This window comes from Prorops nasuta, unplaced genomic scaffold (genome assembly GCF_024137725.1).
Source record: "Prorops nasuta isolate Cenicafe-Biocafe unplaced genomic scaffold, Cenicafe_Pnas_1.2 PNAS00017, whole genome shotgun sequence".
NCBI classification, from domain to species: Eukaryota; Metazoa; Arthropoda; class Insecta; order Hymenoptera; family Bethylidae; genus Prorops; species Prorops nasuta.
In genome coordinates this window covers 1,960,767-1,986,747 of record NW_027116814.1, presented here as the reverse complement: position 1 = coordinate 1,986,747, position 25,981 = coordinate 1,960,767, and the positions used below count along the sequence as shown (strand labels likewise).

General features: G+C 38.2%; 1 protein-coding gene across 1 annotated transcript in view; it reads left to right on the top strand.

Moving 5' to 3' along the window:
* Nucleotides 1–25,981, top strand: part of trol (terribly reduced optic lobes) — a 668,955-nt gene that overhangs the window by 172,406 nt on the left and 470,568 nt on the right. The window contains exons 43-48 of the mRNA XM_066737443.1: nucleotides 16,464–16,861; nucleotides 16,938–17,100; nucleotides 17,196–17,616; nucleotides 22,426–22,663; nucleotides 22,755–23,037; nucleotides 25,224–25,484. Coding sequence (XP_066593540.1) covers nucleotides 16,464–16,861; nucleotides 16,938–17,100; nucleotides 17,196–17,616; nucleotides 22,426–22,663; nucleotides 22,755–23,037; nucleotides 25,224–25,484 — 1,764 coding nt within the window. The remainder of the gene's footprint in view (nucleotides 1–16,463; nucleotides 16,862–16,937; nucleotides 17,101–17,195; nucleotides 17,617–22,425; nucleotides 22,664–22,754; nucleotides 23,038–25,223; nucleotides 25,485–25,981) is intronic.

Sequence of the window (25,981 nt, the reverse complement as noted above, 5' to 3'; positions counted from 1 at the left end):
CACACGTAATGAAAATTGTATTAAAGTAGTTTGAAAATCGAAATATAGCATCTGTAAGAAAACATACTTAGGTGGTGAGGTTGAAATCTCTTTTCCCTGTTATCTCAAATTAAATGAGATTCTTAATCTAGTTAAATACTACTATCGTTTCTGCTAGAACTACATTTTTTACGTGAAAATGTATAAATTTTTGTTTCATTGAAGTCGAAAAATGACGGAAGAGACCATTTTTTGTGTTTATCGCCACCATTTGGAGATCTTTTAATGACATAGAATAATCCTGGAAGGGACAACGGCAGTATTCATCTAGATGAAGAATCTGTTTCAATTTTCAATTTGAGATAACGGGGAGAAGGGATTTCGACCTGCCTATTAAAGATTTTTTTTTCAAGTGCTATATATTTTAATTCGAATTACTACAACACAATTTTGTTAAACTACGTTAAAATAATAATCTCTTACTTATGAAGATAGTTATAATAATATATTAAATGACCATTCAATTATATTTAATTTAGTGATAAGAAATCATTATTCAAAGTAGCCTTCAATTTAATCTATCACACGAGGGTAGCCTCTTAAAACGGTTAGGTTACGGGCAATCGCGCTAAGTATGACCTTCACATCTGCAAGCCCAACTCGTTTATTGATAGGAACAGTGGAATGAAAACGTAGTCATCGTGATATCCCAAATATTGGAAGAGAGACTTAACAAGGGATGTAACCCGATCGGGAATAGTGATAAAGTGCAGCGATCTCGGTGTAGATGTTGGATAGGGAAGATCGAAGGGTGGTAGGTGGCTGGTTATTGCGCGAAGAGGAATGCGGCAAAAGGGCATTGGGTAATAAGGAGTTAATAAAGGAACATATGAGCAGGTTAGATAGAGAGGAAGTGAGAGGGGAATAGGCAAAGATGCTGGGGATAGAGAGTCCAAGCACAACACAGTTGCAGAAATTAGACTTTCGCGAATTTTTCTTTAAGCAAACGTACGGAGGGGGGGGGGGGTGCGAGCCGGGAAGGGTATAGAAAACGATGGTTACGAAAAGAAAGAGTGTTAGGGATAGAGGCAGTAGAATTGTGGTCTCGTATATAGAGGTTGAGAGTTTGTGATGAACAGGAAGAGTTGGAGGAAGAAAATGGGGGAAGAGGAGTGGATCGCAGTAAGGTAGTCTTAGATGAAGACTCTGGAGGTACGGAACTAGAATGGTTAGCGGTTGTTTTGGAGAAGGAAAATGTATATTCGTGGCCTCCTCTGCTTCCATCCTAATCCTTTAAACTACATAGGGGGGCTTGGAATGAACTGGGCTTCGGCAAAGCGAGGGTTCGGGGTTATGGGGATTCGGCAAGATAGGAGTTCGGCAATCAGCAGAATTAGGGAGTTGGAGAGGTTAACGAGCGGAATCGGTTTGGAGGACTCTTCCCATACTTGTCGGTGCGGTGGCTCCGGACCATTCTCCTTTCAGGCCCTGCCCATTAGTGCGGTAACATCTTTTTGTACCTAATAGGAGGGAATGATTCTGATTTTTGAATTTTGAAGGATGAGTTGCAACATAATTCTTAAGATCTTTGATGTGAATGCGTTTTATGAGCATATTATCTTCGGCGCGTGATCGATATACGGCAGGGAAAATAACGTTGTCTGCGACGTAGAGTACAACGAAGTTGGATGCTAGTTTAGCAGTTAATCCCTGGCTCCTGGAGGATTTGACATTGTTTCTTAATTATAATAATGAGTCGATGTTTGTAATATTCTTTTGCCTGTTTGATGGAGGATCAATCTAAGTTTTTTCTTACTAGGTTATGAACATGTTTTAATCTTATGATCTTCTCGGCCTAAATGGTAGGCTCTCTAGGTTCGAATTTCCGGGGGTTTTCCTCGTTTCTCAGGTTCAATATGGGAACAGGGTTTCTTTTGTAGCTCAGAAATGCAGGGGAAAATTGGGAAGAGCTTTGAACGGAAGTGTTGATGGCGAACGGTAATTCATCAGATCTTCTATCACATTGATGGTGATTATGCTCGACGTATATTGCGATCATCGTTTTCAAGGTTCGATTAATTCTTTTTACGGGGTTGGCTTGAGCATGATTTGGATTAATGGTTATCTGTGCAATTCTGTATACTTGGGCCATAACTTTGATTTCTCAGTTGACGAATTCCGTGCAATTATCCATTACGAGGTAAGCAGGGCAGCCTCTGCGATCAGCGGTTAACGAGGAGAATGCATTCGCGATTGATTTTCCACCTTGTGCGAGACAGCGCAGAATGTCGGCTCAGAACCTGTGGATTAAGGTGGGAAGGTTTGTCCAATAATGAGACTTTCAATTGCTAGTTAGCAAAGATAAAAATTTATTCAATAAATAAACACTTATACAAAATTTTATACAATATATATGATTGATTCCACCAATTCGGGAACTGGTTTACCGACACATGTCCTAGATTTTTTTGTTATTCTCAGATCTTGTACTTTTTATCGAAAAATGATTCTCTAATTTTTTCCAGAATTTTTTATCCATTATTTACGACGTAGTTATATTGGAAAGTTTTTAATTTTAAGCTCGTCCTATCTTTTAATTTATTTTCTATACTTTTTCAAATAACTTAATAAATCTTTTTTACGCATGATTTCCGTGTAAAAAAATCTCACCTTTCCAGTGGAATAATTGTTCTTCTAGTAACATCACTTTATACCGAAGAAATTAGCGTTTATAGTATAAAAATCAATTTTTCAGGAAATGCGTATTTTTTTATTGTTTTTTTAGTATGGTTTTCGTAAAGTTGAGAAAATTTCACATGGAACCTGTAATTTTCAAAATGGGATTCCTATTAAAACTCGTCGAATCAATAATAATAAAAAAAAATAAATAATAAATAGTTTACCGCAAGTATTATGGACTATCTCGACTCTTAGGAACTTTTTTTCCAAGTATGACACTAGAGCCTGTAATATTTATTCGAAATGACTTAATTTTATTACTGTAAGTGCCGGTGTCTTTGCGCAAAAATCGGGATTACGTAGGAGTATCAGTTAAAATTTTTTTAATTGCAGTAATAGCTCCCACAATTTGTTTTTTCTACTTTGTATATCATTTTTTATTATTAAATCAACTTCAAACCTACAAATTTTAAACTTTCAAAAGAAGAGTATATTTAGGGTTGGGGAACAAAAAATTTAGATTAGTACTCCTATGTAATCTCGGCTTTTAACCAAAGACACCGGCACTTACAGTAATAAAATTAAGTAATTTCGAAAAAATATTACAGGCTCTTGTGTCATACTTGGAAAAAAAGTCCCTAAGAATCGAGATAGTCCATAATACTTGCGGTAAACTATTTATTATTTCTTTTTTTTTTATTATTATCGATTCGACGAGTTTTAATAGGAATCCCATTTTGAAAATTACAGTTTCCATGTGAAATTTTCTCAACTTTACGAAAACAACACTAAAAAAAATTAAAAAATACGCATTTCCTGAAAAATTGATTTTTAAACTATAAACGCTAATTTCTTCGGTATAAAATGATGTTACTAGAAGAACAATTATTCTACTGGTAGGTGAGATTTTCTTACATGAAAATCATGTGTGAAAAAATTTATTAAGTTATTTGAAAAAGTATAGAAAATAAATTAAAAGATAGGACGTACTTAAAATTAAAAACTTTCCAATATAACCACGTCGTAACTGATGGATAAAAAATTCTGGAAAAAATTAGAGAATCATTTTTCGATAAAGAATACAAGATCTGAGAATATCAAAAAAATCTGGGACGCGCCTCGGTAAACCAGTTCCCGAAATGGTAGAATCGCTCATATACCAAGTGACGTACGAACTAAACGTAAAGTTAACGGAAGCTTAGGAATTTGTTCCTGTCAAAATTCTGGGGAATTTCTTCCGAAGAAGTTTCCCCAGAAATCAAGAAAGGAAGAATCCCTAGGACGAAGCGCGGACTATTCAAACTTCCAGACTGGACAATTTCCCTGAGGTATTCCCCAGCAAAATCCCTAGCCACGGGAGGAAGCAGAGGTGGAGAAGTGGTTTTAGGGAAGGGGAAGTCCCCTTACCCCTCAGCCTCCTACTCCACTAGCTAGTTGCTCCGAGCCCCCCCAACTCCTAGCCTAGGAGTCCTAGGGTGAGTTTACCCATCCCCACTACCCGACTCTTGCGAGAGCCCTGGATTTTGGGGTAGGAACACTGGGTCCGAGCAGAGATGAATCGGGAGATTGCTCATGCGAGGTCCCGAGGCAATCCCTACCGGTAGGCGGCGCTGGTGTTGGCTAACGCGTCTCAGGTCCATCTAACCCCTAACGCCATCTATCGGAAGAGACGACGAAGCACGAGCGTTAAGCTTAGAAAAGGGTAAAACAGATATGCATTGTTGCCAGAAAGCGGACTAAAGAGAGAGCGGAGATATTTTCTCGGACCTCTCAGTCTTTCTCGCTGTTAGCGTCTAACAGAAGAGTCGAGGCAAAATCTTTCCGTTTCGCTTTGCCGAAAATCTACCAATATTCGATGTCATTTACATTTGCAGCCCAATGCCTTTATACATGATTTTTTCAGCATATTTATTTATGAGCATTGACTTATTTAAATCAATAATAAATTTAGGAAATGCGTATTTGATATATAATAATTATTTTAACTATAATTTCATCGTTATATTTCGCTTATTTCCGTAAAATCTGCATTTATTTAGTTTATTATTGATTATTGTAAGTCAATGGCCATTAAAAAAAATTTAATTTTAAAAAAAAAAAGAAAAGTACCGATCAGGAATCGAACCCGGACCCACGAATCGCCACGCGATTACCTTACCGCCTAGACCACGAGGCTTCTTCAGTGCACTGTAAACAGATAGTCTTCTTAAGGGCTTGAAATCTTCTTTTAAACCATATAAATACACGAGCAACCGACAGCTTTATTCATTATTATTCTGTCATAATGGTACACAAATTAAGGAATAATTATATTTTGAATAGTTTTCAAAGCTTTTCCAATAGCCAAGGACGAAGATAAATAATCAACGCTCGCAGTTTCCGTTCTTGGTTATTGGAAAAGCTTTTGAAAACTATTCATTATATAATTATTCTTTAATTTGTGTACCATTGTGATAGAATAATAATGAATAAAGCTGTCGGTTGCTCGTTTATTTATATGGTTCAATAGAAAATTTCAAGCCCTTAAGAAGACTATCTGTTTACGGTGCACTAAAGAAGCCTCGTAGTCTAGGCGGTAAGGTAACCGCGTGGCGATTGGTGGGCCCGGGTTCGATTCCTGCTTGGTTCTTTTCTTTTTTTCTTAATGGCCATTGACTTACACTAATCAATAATAAATTAAAGAAATGCAGATTTTACGGAAATAAGCGAAATATAGCGATGAAATTGTAGTTAAAATAATTATTATATATCAAATACGCATTTCATTAATTGATTATTGATTTAAATAAGTCAATGCTCATAAATAAATATGCTGAAAAAATCAGGTATATAGGCATTGGGCTGCAAATGTAAATGACATTGAATATTAGTAAATTTTCGGTAAAGCGAAGCGGAAAGATTTTGCCTCGACTCTTCTGCTAGACGCTAACAGCGAGAAAGACAGAGAGGTCCGAGAAAGTATCTCCGCCCTCTCTTTAATCCGAGGATAGCCGAGAGCGAGCGAAGCCGATCGACACATGTACGGACGCTTCTACTTGTGTTCGTGACCATCGAGCAGCGGTAGCAGCGAGGATGGCTCACGCAAACGAGCCTGCATCTGTGGTTGTAAGAGGAGGGGAAAATTCTGCAGACCGACGGTCCGCTTTCTGGCAACAATGCATATCTGTTTTACCCTATTCTAAGCTTAACGCTCGTGCTTCGTGGTCTCTTTCGATAGATGGCGTTAGGAGTTAGATGGACCTGAGACGCGTTTGCCAACACCAGCGCCGCCTACCGGTAGGGATTGCCTCGGGACCTCGCATGAGCAATCACCCGTTTCATCTCTGGTCCGAGTGAGCCTTCGGATGCAGTGTGGCAGGGGAAGGAGAGGGTGGATTTCTCCCGGGAAGTTCCCGGAGAAGTCTCCCGTAGGAGGGAGGAGAGTGCCGTAGAGGGGAAGTCCCCTCTTGGAAGGCGGTTGGTGATACCAGAGATGAAACGGGAGATAGCTCATAGCAGGGTCCTAAAATAATCCTTGCCGGTAGGCGGCGCTGATGTTTGTAAAAGTCGAAAATTCCATAAAGCCTCTAACGCCATCTGTCGGACGCGAATGAGAAGCACTTTGTTAGGCACAAACACCATTACTGTGGTGCGAATGCGTGTGCAACCACCTTCGGCTACCATCGCTCAGCTTCGGACATCTTCGCTATACATCGAGTTCGAGAGAGAACGGCATAGTTTTATCAGATCTCTCTCTCCCTCTCGATCTAACTTTCGTTTAGCCGAAGAGCCGAGTAAAATTCCTTTTCGTCCTGCTTCAATCCTCCTCCATCTTTAAAACCTCAGATTCGAGTTCGATTCCATCCAATAAATTTTTTTTTTTTATTGTAGAATGTTTTTTTATTGCCATGAAAATATTAGATTAAAAAATATGTAAAAATGGGGTTTTAATATTCCATAGTTACGCTCAAAATATTCTTATAAAAATTTAATTTTTATTTCGTTATCAATTCAAATAAGTTATTAATGATTACTGTAAATATTCTAAAATTATAAAAAATGAAAAAAAAAGGAGTCGAAGAGGTCTCGAACCTGAGCTTACCGGTTCCAAAAGCTGAGCCCTTACCACATGCGCTATAAGAGACTTAAGGATGTAGATGATAAACTTGCATAAACTTTATAACTACAAATTCGCGTACTCTCCATGTTACACAGATACAAGTATACCTTCTTTCGATATATTTATACTTTTTACTGTGAAATTAAACCAAACGTATAAATATATTATTAGGTTAATTTTATGGCCCTAGAATCGTTAATACATTTTCTATAAATTCGCCGATTTGACTCTTAAATTAATTTACAGAGACACGTAAAACATTAATTTGTTCTGTTTAATTAATAACTGTATGTTTAGAAAAAAAAGCTTGTAATTATACAGAAATATTAATTTAAATAGTCGAAGCGGTGAATTTGTAGAGTAATAAATATTAACGATTAAGATCACTCGCGCGTTAAACTATGCATGTAATGGAACGAAAAATACAATCTTTTCGAAAGAAAACCGAAGTTCTAAAGGGAAATGAAAAAATACGTAGGTAATAAAATGACATGCGATTCAAATATAAAAGTGAAGTGTTCTGTGTTTCACTTTGCGTTTTAAATATTATTTGACACTTCAAAATTACTAATTCAGTCATAAAGCCGGAATTGATTTATTACAAATTTAAAAGATGTCTAATTAATATAGTAGATGTCTAGGGCCATATAATTAACCTAATAATATTTTCATATATTTGGTTTAATTTCACAGTATAAAGTATAAATATATGGAAAGAAGGTATACTTGTATCTGTGTAACATGGAGAGTACGCGAATTTGAAGCTATAAAGTTTATGCAATTTTATCATCTATATTCTTAAGTCTCTTATAGCGCATGTAGTAAGGTCTCGGCTTTGGGAACCGGTGAGCCCAGGTTCGAGACCTCTTCGACTCTTTTTTTTTCATTTTTTATAATTTTAGAATATTTATAGTAATCATTAATAACTTATTTGAATTGATAACGAAATAAAAATTAAATTTTTATAAGAATATTTTGAGCGTAACTATGGAATATTAAAACCTCATTTTTACATATTTTTTAATCTAATATGTTCATGGCAATAAAAAAACATTCTACAATTAAAAAAAAAAAATTATTGGATGGAATCGAACTTGAATCTGAGGTTTTAAAGATGGAGGAGGATTGAAGCAGGACGAAAAGGAATTTTACTCGGCTCTTCGGCTAAACGAAAGTTAGATCGAGAGGGAGAGAGAGATCCGATAAAACTATGCCGTTCTCTCTCGAACTCGATGTATAGCGAAGATGTCCGAAACTGAGCGGTGGTAGCCGAAGGAGGTTGCACACGCATTCGCACCACAGTAATGGTGTGTGTGCCTAACAAAGTGCTTCTCATTCGCGTCCGACAGATGGCGTTAGTGGCTTTATGGAATTTTCGACTTTTGCAAACATCAGCGCCGCCTACCGGCAAGGATTATTTTAGGACCCTGCCATGAGCAATCTCCCGTTTCATCTCTGGTGATACTTACCAAAGTTTTCACCAGAAGAGTTGGCCGGTGGAGGCGCTCAAGTTGGCCTGTGGAGGCGCTTGAGTTGGCCAGTGGAGGCGCTGCCGATGAGGCGTCAAAAGTTGCCGTATAGGCAGTGATGCCAGAATGCCTACGAAACTACCCCCCACCATGACTACCAGCTTCTCACAGCCACACAGGTAGCTTCGTCTATCGGTGAGGCACACATCATTACCTCGATGCGTGCATGTTTCGGCTTCCACCGCTTTACTTCGTTCACCTTCGGTAACCAGTGAGTGCGAGAGAGAGAGGGCTATAGTTTTCTCGGACCTCTCACTCGCTCTCAATCTTGCCTTCGTTTAGTCGGCGAGTCAAGGAATAATCCTTTTCGGCCAGCTCGGCGAGTAGTCCAGTCAATAGTATTTTGTACAACAAGGGAGGAAAGTTGATGATTGCAGACGAGTGTAATTTTAGCAGCACGAGTGAAGCGAGGGTTGCCATTTACACGAATGCAATCGTCAAATTATTTCATCTCGTGTTATACAATATACTATTGACTGGACTATCCGCCAAGCTAGCCGAAAAGGATTTTTCCTTGGCTCGCCGACTAAACGAAGACAAGATTGAGAGCAAGTGAGAGGTCCGAGAAAACTATACCCCTCTCTCTCGTACTCACTGGTTACAAAAGGTGAACGAAGTGAAGCGATGGAAGCCGAAACACGCATACACGCATCGAGGTAATGGTGTGTGCCTCACCGATAGACAAGGCTACCTGTGTGGTTGTGAGAAGCTGGTAGTCATGATAGGGGGTAGTTTCGTAGGCATTCTGGCATCAATGGTGGCAGGTCATTGAGACTTCTTCGAAGAAGAAGTATTCCCGAAGAGGACTCGTGAATTTAATCTAGGCAATGCGCCATTCTTGTTACTCGAAGATAAGGAGACAATATGGCTTTAATTGAGTCCCTTTGGAGCATAGCAAATTTTTATATAATCATCCATCTACCAAGGTCCCCTCTCTTAGCTACACGAAGCACAGCAAAATATCAATTAAAGAAATACCATTTCTTTACATGTATATATTGTAACCTGTTGGGTTCACAAATAATCTACACAAAATTTCCGGAACCAACCATTTTATTCCATAAAACTTAAGGGAGGGGCCTCCCGCGATGCTCATGCACACTTATAATACGTTACACAGATTATTTTCCTAATTTCTCCTTAACTCAAAAAAGGAAAGGCAGAAAAAGGGGAAGACAAGTGAAAGAAAGGTAGTCGATAGCGGCAAAATTCGAGACGGGGGGGGGGGGGTGACAGGGGCAAAGAATTGTAGGGCGAACATAAGGGAGATGAAATCAGGGAGAGGAATGCAGGATTAAGACAGGAACACTTAATCGACCGCTCCGACCGAGAATCTCCGGGTTCCCCGATTCCACACTCCGATCCTGACTTCTCAAATTCGAAGAAGAAGGCCGAATCGACGAGACGACGTTCTCTATCAAATTCGGCGACGACCCTTCTCGCTCTCTTACAAGGAAATTGCAAAAGCCGAACGAGGGCTCCAGCCCAGCTATAACCGTAGGACAGAAGTAGTCGAAGTATAGATTAGCAATGGCCCGGTCTTTACTTTCCTCTTGTGACATCAGCCGGATCCTATTCTCATATTTCTGTTATCTCATACATTATTAGGGCAACAGCGCATGTGTACGATCATCAAGCCAATTATCGATCAGATTATTTGACTATGATCCATATTCGTACTGTTCCCTCTACTCATAGGCTCTTCTCCAGCGGTGTCGTCTGCTGAGCGTTGCTTGGTGGCTTCTCGGTAGTGGCGCGGGTAGGGGAGATCGCAGCCCGGTGCGCTCATTACAAGGCGTGTCAGGGTAAAGGAACCGATGAAGCTGTCGGAGGGGAAATGCGATAAGGGGACGGCAGGAGAGTCGCAGAAACAGACGAGCACAGCGAGAAGATTGAAGGGAGAGGACACTGTATACATTGGGAACGGGATAATAAAGGATAGGAAAATAACAGTTTTCTAGCTCATGTGGGAGCAGAGGATATTTCTTAATATTACTTTTAAGCTGAAATAAAATATTCTTAATTCGGATAAACTTATTTACAATTAATCCTACAAATATTCGCCCAATTCCCAATCATGCCATTTCCTAAAAACATACACTTTCCTTCCGTGGGCGACACTTACAATATTTCTTCTGCAGAACACTACATTGTAGCTCCACGGAAGGTTCATCATACTACACTTATACAAAAGCAGGCATACTAGGGGGCGCGGGAGACACTAAGGGGTAGAGCTGCACATACTAAATTTCTGTAATGTGATTTCACCACGTTCCAATATATAAGATCATTTACTTTTTATTTAAGGATTTTCTATCTCTCTCAATAAACTAGAAATTGTTTCTGTGTAAACAAAGTTATAAGGTTTTATTCACTATAATACATTACAATATATAGGGTGTTTTGCGTAAGGCGCCCCAGCTTAGATAGAAGACTATGAGTTGATGGTGGAAGTAGACGCACCTAGCTGGGTGGAGAGCGAGCGTCAGAGAGGATAAATGGAGAAGGAGCAGCTAAACGCTCGTATACGATACGCCTAGCTATCGATGCCCCCCCTCCCCCATCATCAGTCTATTCCCTGTCTCGCTTCTCTCCACTCCTCAAATTGTGCTATTTGTCTCTCTCTCTCTCTCTCTCTCTCTCTCTCTCTTTATTTCTCTACGTATTTAATACATCAAGATGCAAAGTTTAGGCTATTATTTCCACACCATCTAGAGGTAGGTAGCAAGGTGCGTTTTTTTTAAGGGGTTTCTCCGGTAGGCATCATCCACTAGACATTCGATTACAAATGTTCGAAGTGCTTCCCCCTTTGTTGAACACAGAGTTAGGCTCTTCGAACAATGTCGCGCATTCCTCGGTGTACTATGTCAGACGTGAGTGTGACGAAGCCCGCAATAATTGCTGCACGAACCTCCTTTTCTGTACCCTCACGTCCATTCTCCACCAGATTCTTAATATGTCCCCACAAAAAGAAATCCAGTGGAGTTAAATTTGGTGCCCTTGCAGGCCAGGTGATCGGGCTACCACGACCCATCTACCTGTCTGGAAATTGCGCATCTATAGTAAACACGTTTCTATGAAAATGTGCAGGAGCTCCGTCATGCTGAAAAATCATATTTTCCTGCATAAACCGAGGCACATTTTCCAGCAGCAATGGTAATTACTCCTGTAAGAATCGTACGTACTTTTCTACATCAAGTCCAGGTGGCAAAAAGGATGGTCCAATCCAACAACAGAAAAGGATGTAGAAATATTAATCATACATCCTAAAATATACTTAATCAATTAAAACAGGTGTCAACTTAAAACCCATCTCCAATCAATCTGGCCTACACGTTGATTGTCCATTTAAATTGAAAAGCTCCAACTCTCATACCGTGTGGGTTATTTCTCGCCCAAACCACATAATGTTTTGAGTTAAATATTCCGTTGGGCGTAAAAGTGGACTCATCCGTCCATAGGACACAGTTTGGGAATTCGCTGTCACGCCTGTATTGTGCTAAAAATCTTGGAGAACGAAAGAAATTTGAATTAAAGCTAGGATAAAAAAAAATTATAGAAGCAATATCAAATTGGTATAACGTACCCATACAAATATTCACCCTAGGCTTCTAATCCTTCATGAACAATTGATGCACTCGCTGCAAATGAAATGGATGCAAGGCGTTTTTGTAAAGGACTTCCATGCTGTGAAAATGAAAGTTTGAAAAATCCTTGATATTTGCCTCAAGCTTGTCCGCGGATTTTCCTCCATGTATCCGAGCACCGTTAGTGCAAGTTCAGCGTTTGAAGCACGCTTTTTTTTTAAATTTTGTGACTTTTCCCGTGGCTTTGAAGCGTTTTACAACACGTAGGATGACCTGGTGGTCAGGGTGTCTCCGCGACGGAAATTTGTCTGTATAAACCGCGACGGCTCTATGCGCACTTTGCTTCGCTTTTCCGTAAGCAAAAATCATGTCGATGTATTCGCTTATAGTGAAAATCACGGTTGTTACCGTGTCAAAACCTTGCACATACCGCAAGAAGCAATGAGTTTCGAATTAAAATGTCAACTTTTAGCGGTAAAAGATAAAAGATTGTTATTGAAAGCGAACTAGATATGCGGTATCTTTGATTCCTTTAACCCGCGCCGTCGCTTTTTATAAAGACAAATTTCCGTCGCGGAGAAACCCTGACCACCAGGTCATCCTACGTATTGTAAAACGCTTCAAGGCCACGGGAAAAGTGACAACATTTAAAATAAAGCGTGCTTCAAACGCCGAATTTACACTAAGGGTGCTCGGATACATGGAGGAAAATCCGCGGACAAGCTTGAGGCAAATTTCAAGGATTTTTCAAACATTCATTTTCACAGCACGGAAATCCTTCACAAAAACGCCTTGCATCCATTTCATTTGCAGCGAGTGCATCAATTGTTCATGAAGCATTTGGAGCCTAGGTTGAATTTTTGCATGGGCACGTTATACCAATTTGAAATTGCTTCTATAAAATTTTTTTAACTTAGCTTTAAATCAAATGTTTTTCGTTCTCCAGGATTTTGAGCACAATACAGGTGTGACAGCGAATTCCCAGACTGTGTCCTATGGACGGATGAATCCACTTTTACGCCCAACGGAGTTTTTAACTCAAAACATTATGTGGTTTGGGCGAGAAATAACTGACACGGTATGAAAGTTGGAGCTTTGCAATTTAAATGGACATTCAACGTGTGGGCCGGGCTGATCGGAGACGGGTTGTAAGTTGACACCTATTTTAAATAATTAAGCAAATTTTAGAATGTATGATTAATATTTCTATATCATTTTCTGTTGTTGGATTGGATCATCCTTTTTGCCGCCTTGACTTGATGGAAAAAAGTACGTACGATTCTTACAGGAGTAATTACCATTGCTGCTGGAAAATGTTCCTCTGTTTGTGCAGGAAAATATGACTTTACAGCATGACTGAGCTCCTGCACATTTTCATAGAAACGTGCATACTATATTAGATGCGCAATTTCCAGACAGGTGGATGGGTCGTGGTGGTCCGATCACCTGGCCTGCAAAATCACCAGATTTAACTCTACAAGATTTCTTTTTATGGGGACATATTAAGAATCTGGCGGAGAATGAACGTGAGGGTACAGAAAAGGAGGTTCGTGCAGCAATTATTGCGGGCTTCGTCACACTCACGTCTGACATAGTACACCGAGGAATGCGCGACATTGTTCGAAGAGCCTAACTCTGTGTTCAACACAGGGGGAAGCACTTCGAACATTTGTAATCGAATGTCTAGTGGATTATGCCTACCGGAGAAACCAGTTTAACAATAACGCAACCTACTATCTACCTCTAGGAGGTGCAGAAATGATAGCCAAAATTTTGCATCTTGATGTATTATAAATACGTAGAGAATAAATAGAGAGAGAGAGAGATAGAGACAGACAGATAGCACCATTTGAGGAGTTGAGACAAGCGAGACAGGGATTGGACAGCGTGATTCGCCCTATATATATATGTATATTATATAAATAAACCACAGGAGCGGAAAGCAGCTTTTGCTACTGCTTTCTTTTTCTTTCAAATAAAATTTGAAATATATTTTTATTTAAAAAAGTGTGATTGCACTTTATTCATTTTTAAATTTTTTAAAAATTTGTTATACAGATCAAGTCAATTACTTGTCGAATTTATCTAACCATTTTAATTCTTTTACTACTAAGGATTATCTTAATTAATTGCTGTCTTTTTCTTACAGGTAAGTATTTTTTGGGGGGACTATACACACCATCGTTGCCCACTCCGCCATTTTGATTATACTACGGTGTACAGTGATGTCAGTGATGCCAGAATCAAGTTTTTAGCAAGAAAAATAAAGTTAACCGCTAGCCAGCAGCAATATAGAAAATTTGAAGGGAAGGGATATATACTTCTTCCTTTCAAATTTTCTATATTGCTGCTGGCTAGCGGTTAACTTTATTTTTCTTGCTAAAAACTTGATTCTGGCATCACTGACATCACTGTACACCGTAGTATAATCAAAATGGCGAAGTTGGTAACGCTGGATTATACGATAATAGAAATCCAATGGTGCTAATTCATGGGAATTTGGTATCCCTACCATGTTACCCGAGTAAGGATGCATACATGTGGTGCTGTAAGTGGGTGCGCTATCCCCACTTCTATTCCCGCTCGCTGATAACGCACACTATTACATCGATGTGTATGATCGTGCCACGGCTACCGTCGCTCAATTTCAATTACGTCCGGTATGGTATGAATACGACAGGGGGCGGTATAGCTTTCTCAGACCCGCGCGTATCACAATCCAGTTCTGTATATTACCAAAGTTTAGCCAATGAGTCGCGCGAAAATCCTTTTCAGTCAGTTCCATGAGTTGGAACAAAGGAAATAATACATTCTCAGAAATTTCCACTTATAACATTTTTTTAAAAATGTTATAAATAAAATTTAATTGTTAAAAAATAAATTTAAAAAGCAATTATTTGATCTGTATATTTAATTTAACAAAAATCACAATGATAATTGATACCAATTCTTCACATATGTCGGATATTTTAAGTTCAGAAGTATATAACTTAATATGAAATGTTGGCACGAAAGAGACCATATTAAAGAATAATGTAGAGAAATGGCAAAAAAATAGGAAAATTTTTTACCAATATCTTCCACAATCAGTGCACAAATGGCAATTTAGAATCAAGAGACACGGTAGTGTCTCGACGGCAAGTACACATATATATAATCGATCGCTACCGTGTAACTTATACAGTAAGTTTAGCCGTCCCAATTTTTAAATCGACGTATCTCTGTGAATTATGCATTGTCACGATTTAACCATAGCATATATATCAGAATAAGGTTTTCAAAGAGTTGCAAATTTCGCAAATTGAAGTCTGATCATTATATAATAAATAAGATGGTAATACCTTTCAAAGTGAATATTAACAAAAGTTCTATCCTATTCACTCTAATGCCAAATGAAATTGCAATATATCTTTTTATATTAATATCGAGTTGCCTAAAAATTTCAGTTATTTGACTCTCAATTATGAACAAAAGAGTAATTTTTAGATTTCATGAAATAGTAGACTGGATGAAGTTAATATTTATTTCGAAAACTACAGTTATATCATGTATTAATGAGTGGACTTAAATCTGCGAAATTTACAAGTCTAAATTGTCGTTTCTGCATGATTTTGAAAGAAATTAGTCCAAGCTTTTCCTATTTTTTTCTGCCATTTCTCTAAATTATTCTGTGATATAGTTTTTGTGTCAACTTTCCATATTAAGTTAATATAGCCTACTGAATTTAAAATATCAGACTTATGTGAACAAATGGTATCAATTATCATTAGGTTTTTGTTCAATTAAAGATACAGACCAAATAACTGCTTTTCAATTTTATTTTTGAATAATGAATCTATTCATAACATATTAAAATATAATTCATACATGGAAATTTCTGAAGATGTGTTATTTTCCTATGTTCCAACTCATGTGGAACTGACCGAAAAGGATTTTCGCGCGACTCGTTGGCTAAACTTTTGTGATATAAAGAACGAGATAGTGATCTTGGTCCGACAAAATTATATCGCTCCCTTTCGTGTTGGTGCTATGTCGGAGGTAACAAAAGTTTGAGCAACGCAGCCGAGACACCTATACTTTTCGATGGAATAGTGCAGAAATGTACTTTTAATCAATCAGCGGCGAGAGAAATATATGAATAGTCACCTACATATAATTGCACTTGTGTGTGTGCTATCTTGAGCAACTTTGCGAGGATACAAATTCCAATGAGTTAACATCACTCTTAAGAATCTATATGTATACATTCATATGTTTCCTAAAGCCAGTTTCTTCTCTCCTGTTGCGCCAATTACAATGCTCTTATTTTAGTGGACTGCATTATCGATACACGAAAGATTTTTCATTCACATTCCGTTAGCAACAATGTCAATATTGGTAACATCGACGTGCGTGACCTCGCAGCACTTTTGTTACGCCTAGCCTAAACACCGCTAATTCTTAAGTGCTTCAAACAATCTTATAGACTGTACGAAATTCTGAGGGTCATAGAAGGGGGTGAGGGTGGCACCAGAGCAAGGGAGGATGATATATTTCGTAACTCGCTTGCTAGGTTAAAATATATATATAGCTAATGTTATACACTTTCAGATAATCCAAACAAACCCGGAGCAACTAGCAATACGCTAATTATTACACCAGCGGAGTACGAAGGATTAGCGGGTGACACTCTCAGGCTGCACTGTACCTCTTCGCAACGAGGAAATATCAGTTGGACGCGCGGAGGTGGTCTGCACCTCCCCCACACAGCCACCGAAAGTAGAGACGGTATCTTGACGATAACCAACCCAACGATCAGTGATTCCGGAATCTACGTTTGTATCGCAACGAATTATCGCGATACCGAAACCAGTAAGACTGCTAGAGTAACCATTCTTCCGCGAAGAGACGTTACCACGATCAAAGTATTGCCCGAGCGACAGACCATCGCCCAAGGATCGGTAGCTGAGATTAAATGCCAGACCAATGGTGGCGAAGCTGGAACAACGGTTGGTGATAAATAGATAAGAATCTGTAGTCACTGCCCAAAATCAATCAGTATCAACGAGAACCTTCTGGTTTCAGATAACCTGGACAAAGTACACTGACGCATTGGGACCACGAGCTCAACAACACGACGATATTTTGAGGATCAGCAATGTACAGATAGCCGATCGTGGTGTATACGTCTGCAGAGTTTCCGGACCATCCGGTAGTCATGCTGCTAGTGCTATAATAGAAGTCGAGCGTACGTATAGAGATATTCATTGAACTTGGTTAGGCTGGAATCATCAGCAGAGAGTTAGAATACATCGGATCATGGCATATGTTTGTTGGTTGCAGCTAGGGAAGCACCTTTACTAGAGTTATACCCGAAGGACATCCAGACAGTCTTGTTGGGAGGTTCGGCAAATTTGCAGTGCCGTGCGATCGCTGGTTTACCGATACCGGAAATACGCTGGTCCCGACAGGATGGAAGAGTCTTTTCGCGCAATATAGAACAACTATCGGGTGGATTGTTGCGTCTCAACAACATAACTGTCGAAGACCAGGGCGCCTACGTTTGTTCGGCGGTCAACACCGTTGGCTCGACATCGATGACGGCCCACATCGAGGTACAATCGATACCGGTCATCAGCATTCAACCAAGGAATGGTATATTACCGGTTAAACTTGGCGACAGGATTCGTTTGGTTTGCAGCGCTGCTGGTCATCCTCAGCCTAACGTTGCCTGGAGCAAACACGCTAGTGACTTGGATGCCTTGTAAGTCCTCCTCCCTAATCTTTTTATTTTAAAAACAAATTTCAGCAGTTTGTAAGAAATGGGGAAAATCTAAGACGTAATAATCAATTCTTTATAGATATATGCTTCTTTTTGCTTCATATTTCTAGAGACATATTCGAAAGAAAGAAGCAAATAAAGTATTTTATAATTATAAAATGTATATTAAGATTAAGGTCTATACCGACATTACAGAGCAGTTCCACCTCAAATCTAAGTTTTCAAACAACAGCGTTATTTATGGCCCGATTTTCAAATTTGCGATGGTTTTGTAATCGACAGAATAGCAGCTTTGAGATACAACAAAGAAATATTGAAAATTTACAACAACAAAAAGTATATGAAAATTAATGAATAAATATTAAAATTTAATTAAGCAAAATTTTAAAGATTTCGCTGTGTTATCCCAAAGACAATACTTTGCTGATTTCAAAATGCCAGCAATATCGAAAATCGGTTCAAAAATAACGCCGTAGTTTGAAAACTAGTAATTTTAATTGAAATTTGTCTAGGGAGACGTAATGTCGGTAAAACAGAACACTTTTTCTAATATCCTTTTAACCCAAATGGGGGAATTGTAAATTCACAATTTTGTAAAGAAAAGCTTTAAAACAAAATACGGCTTCCCAGAATTATTATTACATACACTATTTGAGAATATTGAAGCTGATGCTACAAGGAGAGCGATGCCTCGTTCATTACACATTCAGCTAAAATAACAACAAAAACGCTTGGACTAATAATTTAGATGCATAAACCTATGAATCTAACAGTGACGTTTGGAAAAGGATAAACGTACTGATTTTTGTTTCCTATTCTTTCTAGTAACAAATCTTAAATATATGAAACGAAATCAAGAAGATATAATAATAAAGACCAAAGTAGATGCTACAATATAGACTTTAGCTTATAAGAATAGAATTTACTCTATTTTGATTGCTCAGCTGATGATAGAGAGAAAGTCGACGCAAGCCGTAGTACCTCTTTCCTCTTCCAACCAACAATCGGTAATATTCAAATAATTTTTGCAGCCAAACTATCAATCGGATCAATTTCACTGTACTTTTAGCTGATAGTGTTTAAAATGAGGAGCTCTCTATAATTTTCCAGATTTTTCCTATCAAGAATGAGCCTGTACGCGCGAAATTAGTACAACGCTACTTTTGCCGCTTCCCTTTCCTCTCCGCCAAGCATTTAAGTCAGCGTGAAACTGAACTTCTGGGTTATTGCGCGGTATGAGGTAAGGGGAATGCTCCGCTCGCTAACTGGCGAAACGGAAGGAAACGCGAGAGGAATGCAAGTTATGGATTAAAACATTTTTTGCATCTAAATTATTGGTTCAACCGTCTTTGTTGTTATTTTAGCTGAATGTGTAATTAACGAGGCATCGCTATCCTTGTAGCATCAGCTTCAGCTTTCTCAAATAATGTATGTAATAATAATTCTGGGAAGCCGTATTTTGTTTCGAATGCATTTCTTTACAAAATTGTGAATTTACAGGCCCCCTTTTGGGTTAAAAGGATATTAGAAAAAGAGTTCTGTTTTACCGACATTACGTCTTTCTGGACAAAGTTCAATAAAAATGAATAATACTACAGCGTTAGTTGTGAACCGATTTTCGATTTTGCGGGCATTTTGGAATCAAAAAAGTAACGCCTTTAGGATAAAACGGCGAAATCTTTAATTATTTGCTTAATTAAATTTTAATATTTATTAATTCATTTTCATATCTTTTTTTTGTGTGTAATTTATCAATATTTCTTTGTTTTATCCCAAGCTGCTATTCTGCCGATTACAAAACTACCGCAAATTTGAAAATCGGTTCATAAACCACGCTGTTGTTTGAAAACTAAGATTTCAGATAGAACCATTCTGTAATGTCGATGTAGACCTTCCCGTTAAGGTGTCCGTAAAATTGAAAGTTTTCAAGCTCAGTACGAAAATTATTTTAAATGGTTATAAAATAAGAGGTATGGGATTCGATTTTAAAAAAGTTTTTACTGGATCGCAAAACAATAATATACGTTTGTTTTTATCCCATTTTTGCATATAACTCTTAAAACTTGCCTCTTTTGGAAAAATGTCCTTAAGGACGGATAAAAAAAGATTAGAAAATTCTCTACAGCTATGTGTTATGCATATTTAGCGTTAAACTAATACTTATTGAGTTAAAAAGCTGGAAATAAGGAAAATTTAAAAAAAGAACTCAAAGAAAATGGATACATTATTTTATAAATTAATATTTCTAATATAAACAAATTTACTATGGTATAAAGTATGCTTTTGCTGACTGTTTTTCCAATTTCCTCAAAAACTGTATAAACATTGTGTCACCTAATTCGCACCGCAGCATGAACGCAAATCTCTTAATTTGTCTCCACGAAGAGAAGTTAATTTTTACGTTCATGCCGTTGTGCGAGATTAGTGATAAAACTATTATACACTTGTGAAATTTGCGAAAAATACAGACAGTAAAGAACGCTTTATATCGCAATATTTTTATATATATTATAACCAAATATAATTTACAAACAGAGGTACCCCTTCAATAGAGTTTTATTTCAATTATTCTCATTTGCAGTTTTTAACACAATAACTATTAGTTTTTCGCTAAAAATGTGCAACATATTATAGTCAATTTTATAATCTTCCATTCGTCCTAATGAAATTTTTTTGAAAAGACATGATTTAAGAGTGGTATTCAAAAATTGGTCAAAAATGTAATTTTTTGTTTTTCGTAGCACAGGACAAACCTATTTAAAATCGAAATAAACCCTAAATTTCTTATTTTTTAACAATTTGGAATAACTCTCATGCCGAGCATGAGAACTTTCAGTTTTACGGACACCCTAATATACAGGGTTGATCAGATAATTCATATCAAGAGGCGGAGACCCTCTGAAGTCCCTTAGTGAAGGCTAAGCGCCTAGTTGGCCACGGAGAGAAAAAGAAAGGATGACTGACCGGAGAGAGAGAGAGAGAGAGAGAGAGAGAGAGCGCAACGCTATTCACGTTACTTCTCTGTAAATTCTAGTAGTCTCTCTTTGTAAAATGCAGATTCATAAAATTTATTGTCTGATAGCTGCCTCTCATTCGCTTCTATTTGTCTTTCTCTCCAGCAGCCAATGAAATTTATCAATGTGCTTTTTATAAAGAGGGATTACTAGGATGGACAGAGAAGCGACATGAGTAGCGTTGCACTCTCACTCCAACTAGTCGTACTTTTTCTTTCTCTCCGCGTCCAATCATGCGCTTAGCTCCCACTACGGGACTTCAAGAAGATCCCCGCCTCTTGAAAGGAATTTTCTGACTAACTCTGTATATATACGAGGATTGGCACTTAGTACGCCCCTGAACATAGATAGAAAAAGACACGTATCTCTTTAGCTATAAAAGATATTCAATTTTTGCATAGGACCTTTCTAAGTCTCTTGTTGCTTGCTTTAAGAAAAGTCGTATGCACAAATTGAATATTTCTTTTAGTTAATAATATACGAGTCTTTTTGCATCTATGCTAAACATTGTATAAAAAAGGATCCGTCAGATAAAACGATTCAATCCATGGACGTAAAATTCCGTTTAATTTCGTGATTAAGATACTATTTTTTTTTTTATAAAATTTCTTTGGAAGTATTTTTTGATTTGCACTAAAACGACTTTTATACAACAAAATTTATTTCTTCTAGTTACAAAGAGAAATGAAACGTTATGTTTATGGACTGAGCTGTCTTATCCTTGTGACTGAATCTTTCTAATATATAACTATTGAATTATTTTGTAATATTTCTTTAAATTGCAATTAGGTATTTTCTTGATTCAATCAGTATTGCTAGAATTAAGCTATTTCGCGCAATAAAAACCCAATCACCTATTTATTCCACGTAGATATGTATTTTTCATATATCTGTTTATGCGGTGTCCTTTTAATAGTATTGTTATTACAAAAAGGAACAATTTTGGCGCATTCCCTTCTATTATTTTTGCATAACCTTTATAATAGTATCTTACAAGTAAACATTTCTTCCAAAACTCCCCCCAAGCCATAAAACTTACAAGTGTAGCCATACTTTCTAATCGGGAAAAGAAAAAGTTTATTCAGTTCCAATTAATTTGTAGAAGCAATAATTGAGGAAACGAATTATATATTGATAAAAATCGTGGTTAGAATTGAGTACTCAGGCTATCATAAACTCTTCTTTATTAAGTACAAAAGAACCTCATCGCACTCGCGTGTCGGTACAAGTAAGCAGAAAAAAACTTGGCGGGATACATAGCGCTGACATCGCTTAGCAGTACAGCCAATCGCAAAACTAAAATTGACTATCCTCATTGTTACATTTCTAATTCCAACATATATGTTGTGCAGAGAAAATACTGCTGAAACAATATATATATAGTTGCAATCAGTGTTGTTTACAATAATATGCAAAGCCAATATTGCTGTGTCAGTAGATATCATTTCAGAAAGTAATTATAAATGAAATGAGCATTGACGCATAAGTACTCTATTACAAAAAATAATCTAATTATTCCTTTCGTATCTGTGGAAAAAGTAAAACAAAAAGGAACGAATCTCTAAGGGCCAGTTGCACCAACAATTTAACTAAAGCTTAACTAGTTTAGCTCTGGTTAAATAATAGTTTCCGTTACATAAACTATGCTATTTTAACCAGAGTTTAAGTTAAGTCAGGTTGGTGCAATTGGTCCTAAAGGACTCCCTGTATATAGACCTGTTTTATATATATCATCTATATTAATATAAATTTTTCCTTCTTCCCCTCTCTTTTGCAGCAATTTACACAATTTAGGCGAAGCCACTCCCTTAAGCGCAGTTTACGAAATTTATTCGGTTTCACTGAACGACGAGGGATCTTACACGTGCCGAGCCATAAATGCCGTAGGTGTGACCGAAGAGCGCATACAAATCGTCATCGAGGATGATAACGACGTTGATTATCCACCATGCAGGGGTGATCAGCCATGCGATACAGGCAATGCTCCGACTCCTCACAGACAGCATACCGAGCATGTATGTGAAGAGAAATACTCCCTTTCTCTCTTTATTATTAATTACACTTGGCAAGTGAACATTTTTGTAATCAAATCGATTATCACCTTAGCGAGATCCTCATGGAGGAGTGCTGATACCAGGAGATCATCTGAGAATACCGAACGGTGGAAAGGTGGAAATACGTTGTCGCGTTGAAGCCACCAACAACGAGCACATCTATGTAGATTGGAAGAGAAGCGACGAACGTCCATTGCCAGCCGGTAGCACAGTTCACGGAGGCATCCTCAATATTCCTGTGGTTAATAGGAGCGCCGCTGGAGACTATGTCTGCCTCGGTTTTGGTCCCAACAGGGCAGTCTTGTTCAAAGCAAAAACTCATCTCGAAGTTATCTGTAAGCTATTACTATAGGCAACACTTTATATATATATATATATTAGGGTGGTCGTTAAAAAAAATTTTTTTGACGGATCCCCAAAAACCACTAGTATTTGATGAGAAACTACAGTGGTTGAAACCTGTGGCCTGACAAATGATGGAAACACGTGCCTCATTGCGATCAAATATAATTTTCGAAGAATTTTACAGTTTTTCGCCGATAACTCATGAAATATTCGATTCTATGAAAAGATGCATATAACCTTTTCTCTGCAGAATTAAATTCTACATAATAAAGGTTGTATACATTTTTCTTCTAGAATGCATACTAATGGAGATATTTCTGAAAAATCGATCCTCTTGTTTGTCTATACACATTATATTGATATGTTTATATGAATAATTATTTTTAGTTTACCGTATACAATTAACATATTTTATTAAATTAAGAGAAATAAAATGTGTAACTACAGCGAAATAAGAATAACTACTCATATGAGCATATGTCAATATAATGTGTATAAACGAAAAAGAGGATCGATTTTTCAGAAATATCTCGATTAGTATGCATTCTAGAAGAAAAATGTATAGAACCTTTATTATGTAGAATTTAATTCTACAGAGAAAAAGTTATATGCTTCTTTTCATAGAATCGAATATTTAATGAGCTATCAGCGAAAAACTATAAAATTCTTCGAAAATTATATTTGATCGCAATGAGGCACGTGTTTCCATCATTTGTCAGGCCACAGGTTTCAACCACTGTAGTTTCTCATCAAATACTAGTGTTTTTTAAGGATCCGTCAAAAAATTTTTTTTTAACGACCACCCTAATATATATGTATATTGTAACCGGAAGGGTTCACAAATAACTCAACACACTAAAATTGTCTTTGGAATAATAGTTTATTCCCGTAAACTCAGAGGAGGGGGCCTCCCGCGATGCTCACGCACACTTATCATACACGTACACAATTATTTCGGGCTCTCACTTATTTTCTATGGGTAGGGAGTTAAACAGGGATGGGCAGGGGGTGGGCAGGGGCGGACTAAAAGATGGGTAACGGGGCTGGATAGGGAAGACAGTAGGGAAGACGGTTGACGGGTATGGGCATTGGGAGTATGAGGAAAACACGGCAGCGACCACTTCGACCACGAACTCCGGCACTCCACAATTCCCACGACGCGGCAACTTCTTATTTCCGAAGAAGGGGTCCGTATTAAGCAGATAAAGCTCTTCGTTAAATACGGCGACGACCCTTCTATTTCTCTTACACAATAACGAAGAGAAAGCTCGACGGCCAGCGGCTTGTTCTAACTGTAGAACAGAAGTGGCCCGGTCCTTTATTCCTCGTTTATCTAAGGGTCCGGGTCCTTTTCCTAATTCCTAGGATATTCGTGTTCTTCAGGGCAACAGCGCATGTTCTCGATCGTCAAGTCAATTATCATATGTAATATTGACTCTGATCCGCATTCGCACTGTTCCCTGGGTTTCTTGATTTCTCGGCTAGCGGTGTCGTCTGCTGCAGGGCTTGGTGGTCTCTCGGGCGGGACGATGGTGGGTCGGTAGTGGCGCGCGCGGTCAGGGAAGCGGTAGCCGTGGCTCGGGAGTAACGCGGGCTGGGGAGATCGCAGCTCGGCGCGGTAACGGGAAGGAATTGTTGGGGCGCTCAGCGGGGGTACGTGGTGAGGGGACGGTAGGAACGTCGCGTAAACAGTCGCGCTCGGCAGGAAGGTTAGAGTGAGAGGGCATTATAGGCGTTGGGGCATGGGAGAGTAAAGGATAGGAGAACAATAGTTTTCTATCTCGTGTTGGAGCAGAGGAGACTTCTTAATGCTAATTTTAAGTAAACTAAAATATTCTTAATACTCTTTATATTATGTACAACTAATCCTACAAACATTCATCCTTCAACATGCATACTCTATCCCCAAAACATATGCTCTTCTTCCGTGGTTGACACTTACAATATTCCTCCTTCGGAAAACTACATCGTCGTCCCACGGAAGGTTCATCATGCTACTTTCACACATACACAAGCATATCGGAGAATCGCAGGAGGCGCTAAGTGGAAGGGAGAAGAACAAAAAATATATGCATTTCTGTAACGTGTTTCTACCACGTTACAATTGTATATATGAAGATTGAATTGGATAAATCCAAGTGTATCTTGAATTTTTATCCTTTCATTTATCACACAGCCCCACCGAGGATCGAACTGAATCCAACGCGACAGACCGTTGGACCTGGAGAAAATCCATCGATAATTTGTCGGGCGACCGGCGACGAACCGCTTCACATCGAATGGACCGCCATTGGACGATCCTTGCCCTATACAGTGTCAAGCTCTCGAGGTGTCCTACAGTTCCATGGAATCACCTATTCTGATGCTGGAAAATATGTTTGCAAGGCTAGCAACGATGCTGGTACGGCTGAAGCCGTTGCGGAAGTTTTGGTCAATGGTTAGATTTGTCACTTATATAGAATATACATGATACACAGTATAAAGGGTATTTCACTAAAAGTTGTTGTCTAAATATCGTCGTACTTATATGGTTTAGGGGTAATCTTGTAGGCTGCACATTACATGATATTGAGAAGGAATATCGTACAGCGATAAAAGCTTTTTGCTAAACGGAGGTGCTTTGAAGATTTCAAGGTAAAACTTTCTTTTTAATGCAAACCCCTGTTTTTTTATTATTTATTTTGTATTAATTTATCTCAAGAGCTTTCCAAAACCCCATATTGATTTTCAATTTCAATCAATAGTTTATGAAAAATATTTCAAGTTAAAGGTGTACTTAGGCCCGGATCCAACTCTCTGGTTAAAGTTAACTCGTAGTTAAAATGGTATAGTTTAAGTGACAGAAGGTATACCATTTTAACTACGGGTTAACTTTAACCAGAGAGTTGGACCCGGACCTTAGGTGAGCGATTATGCGTTTTTAGGCGCCGCAGT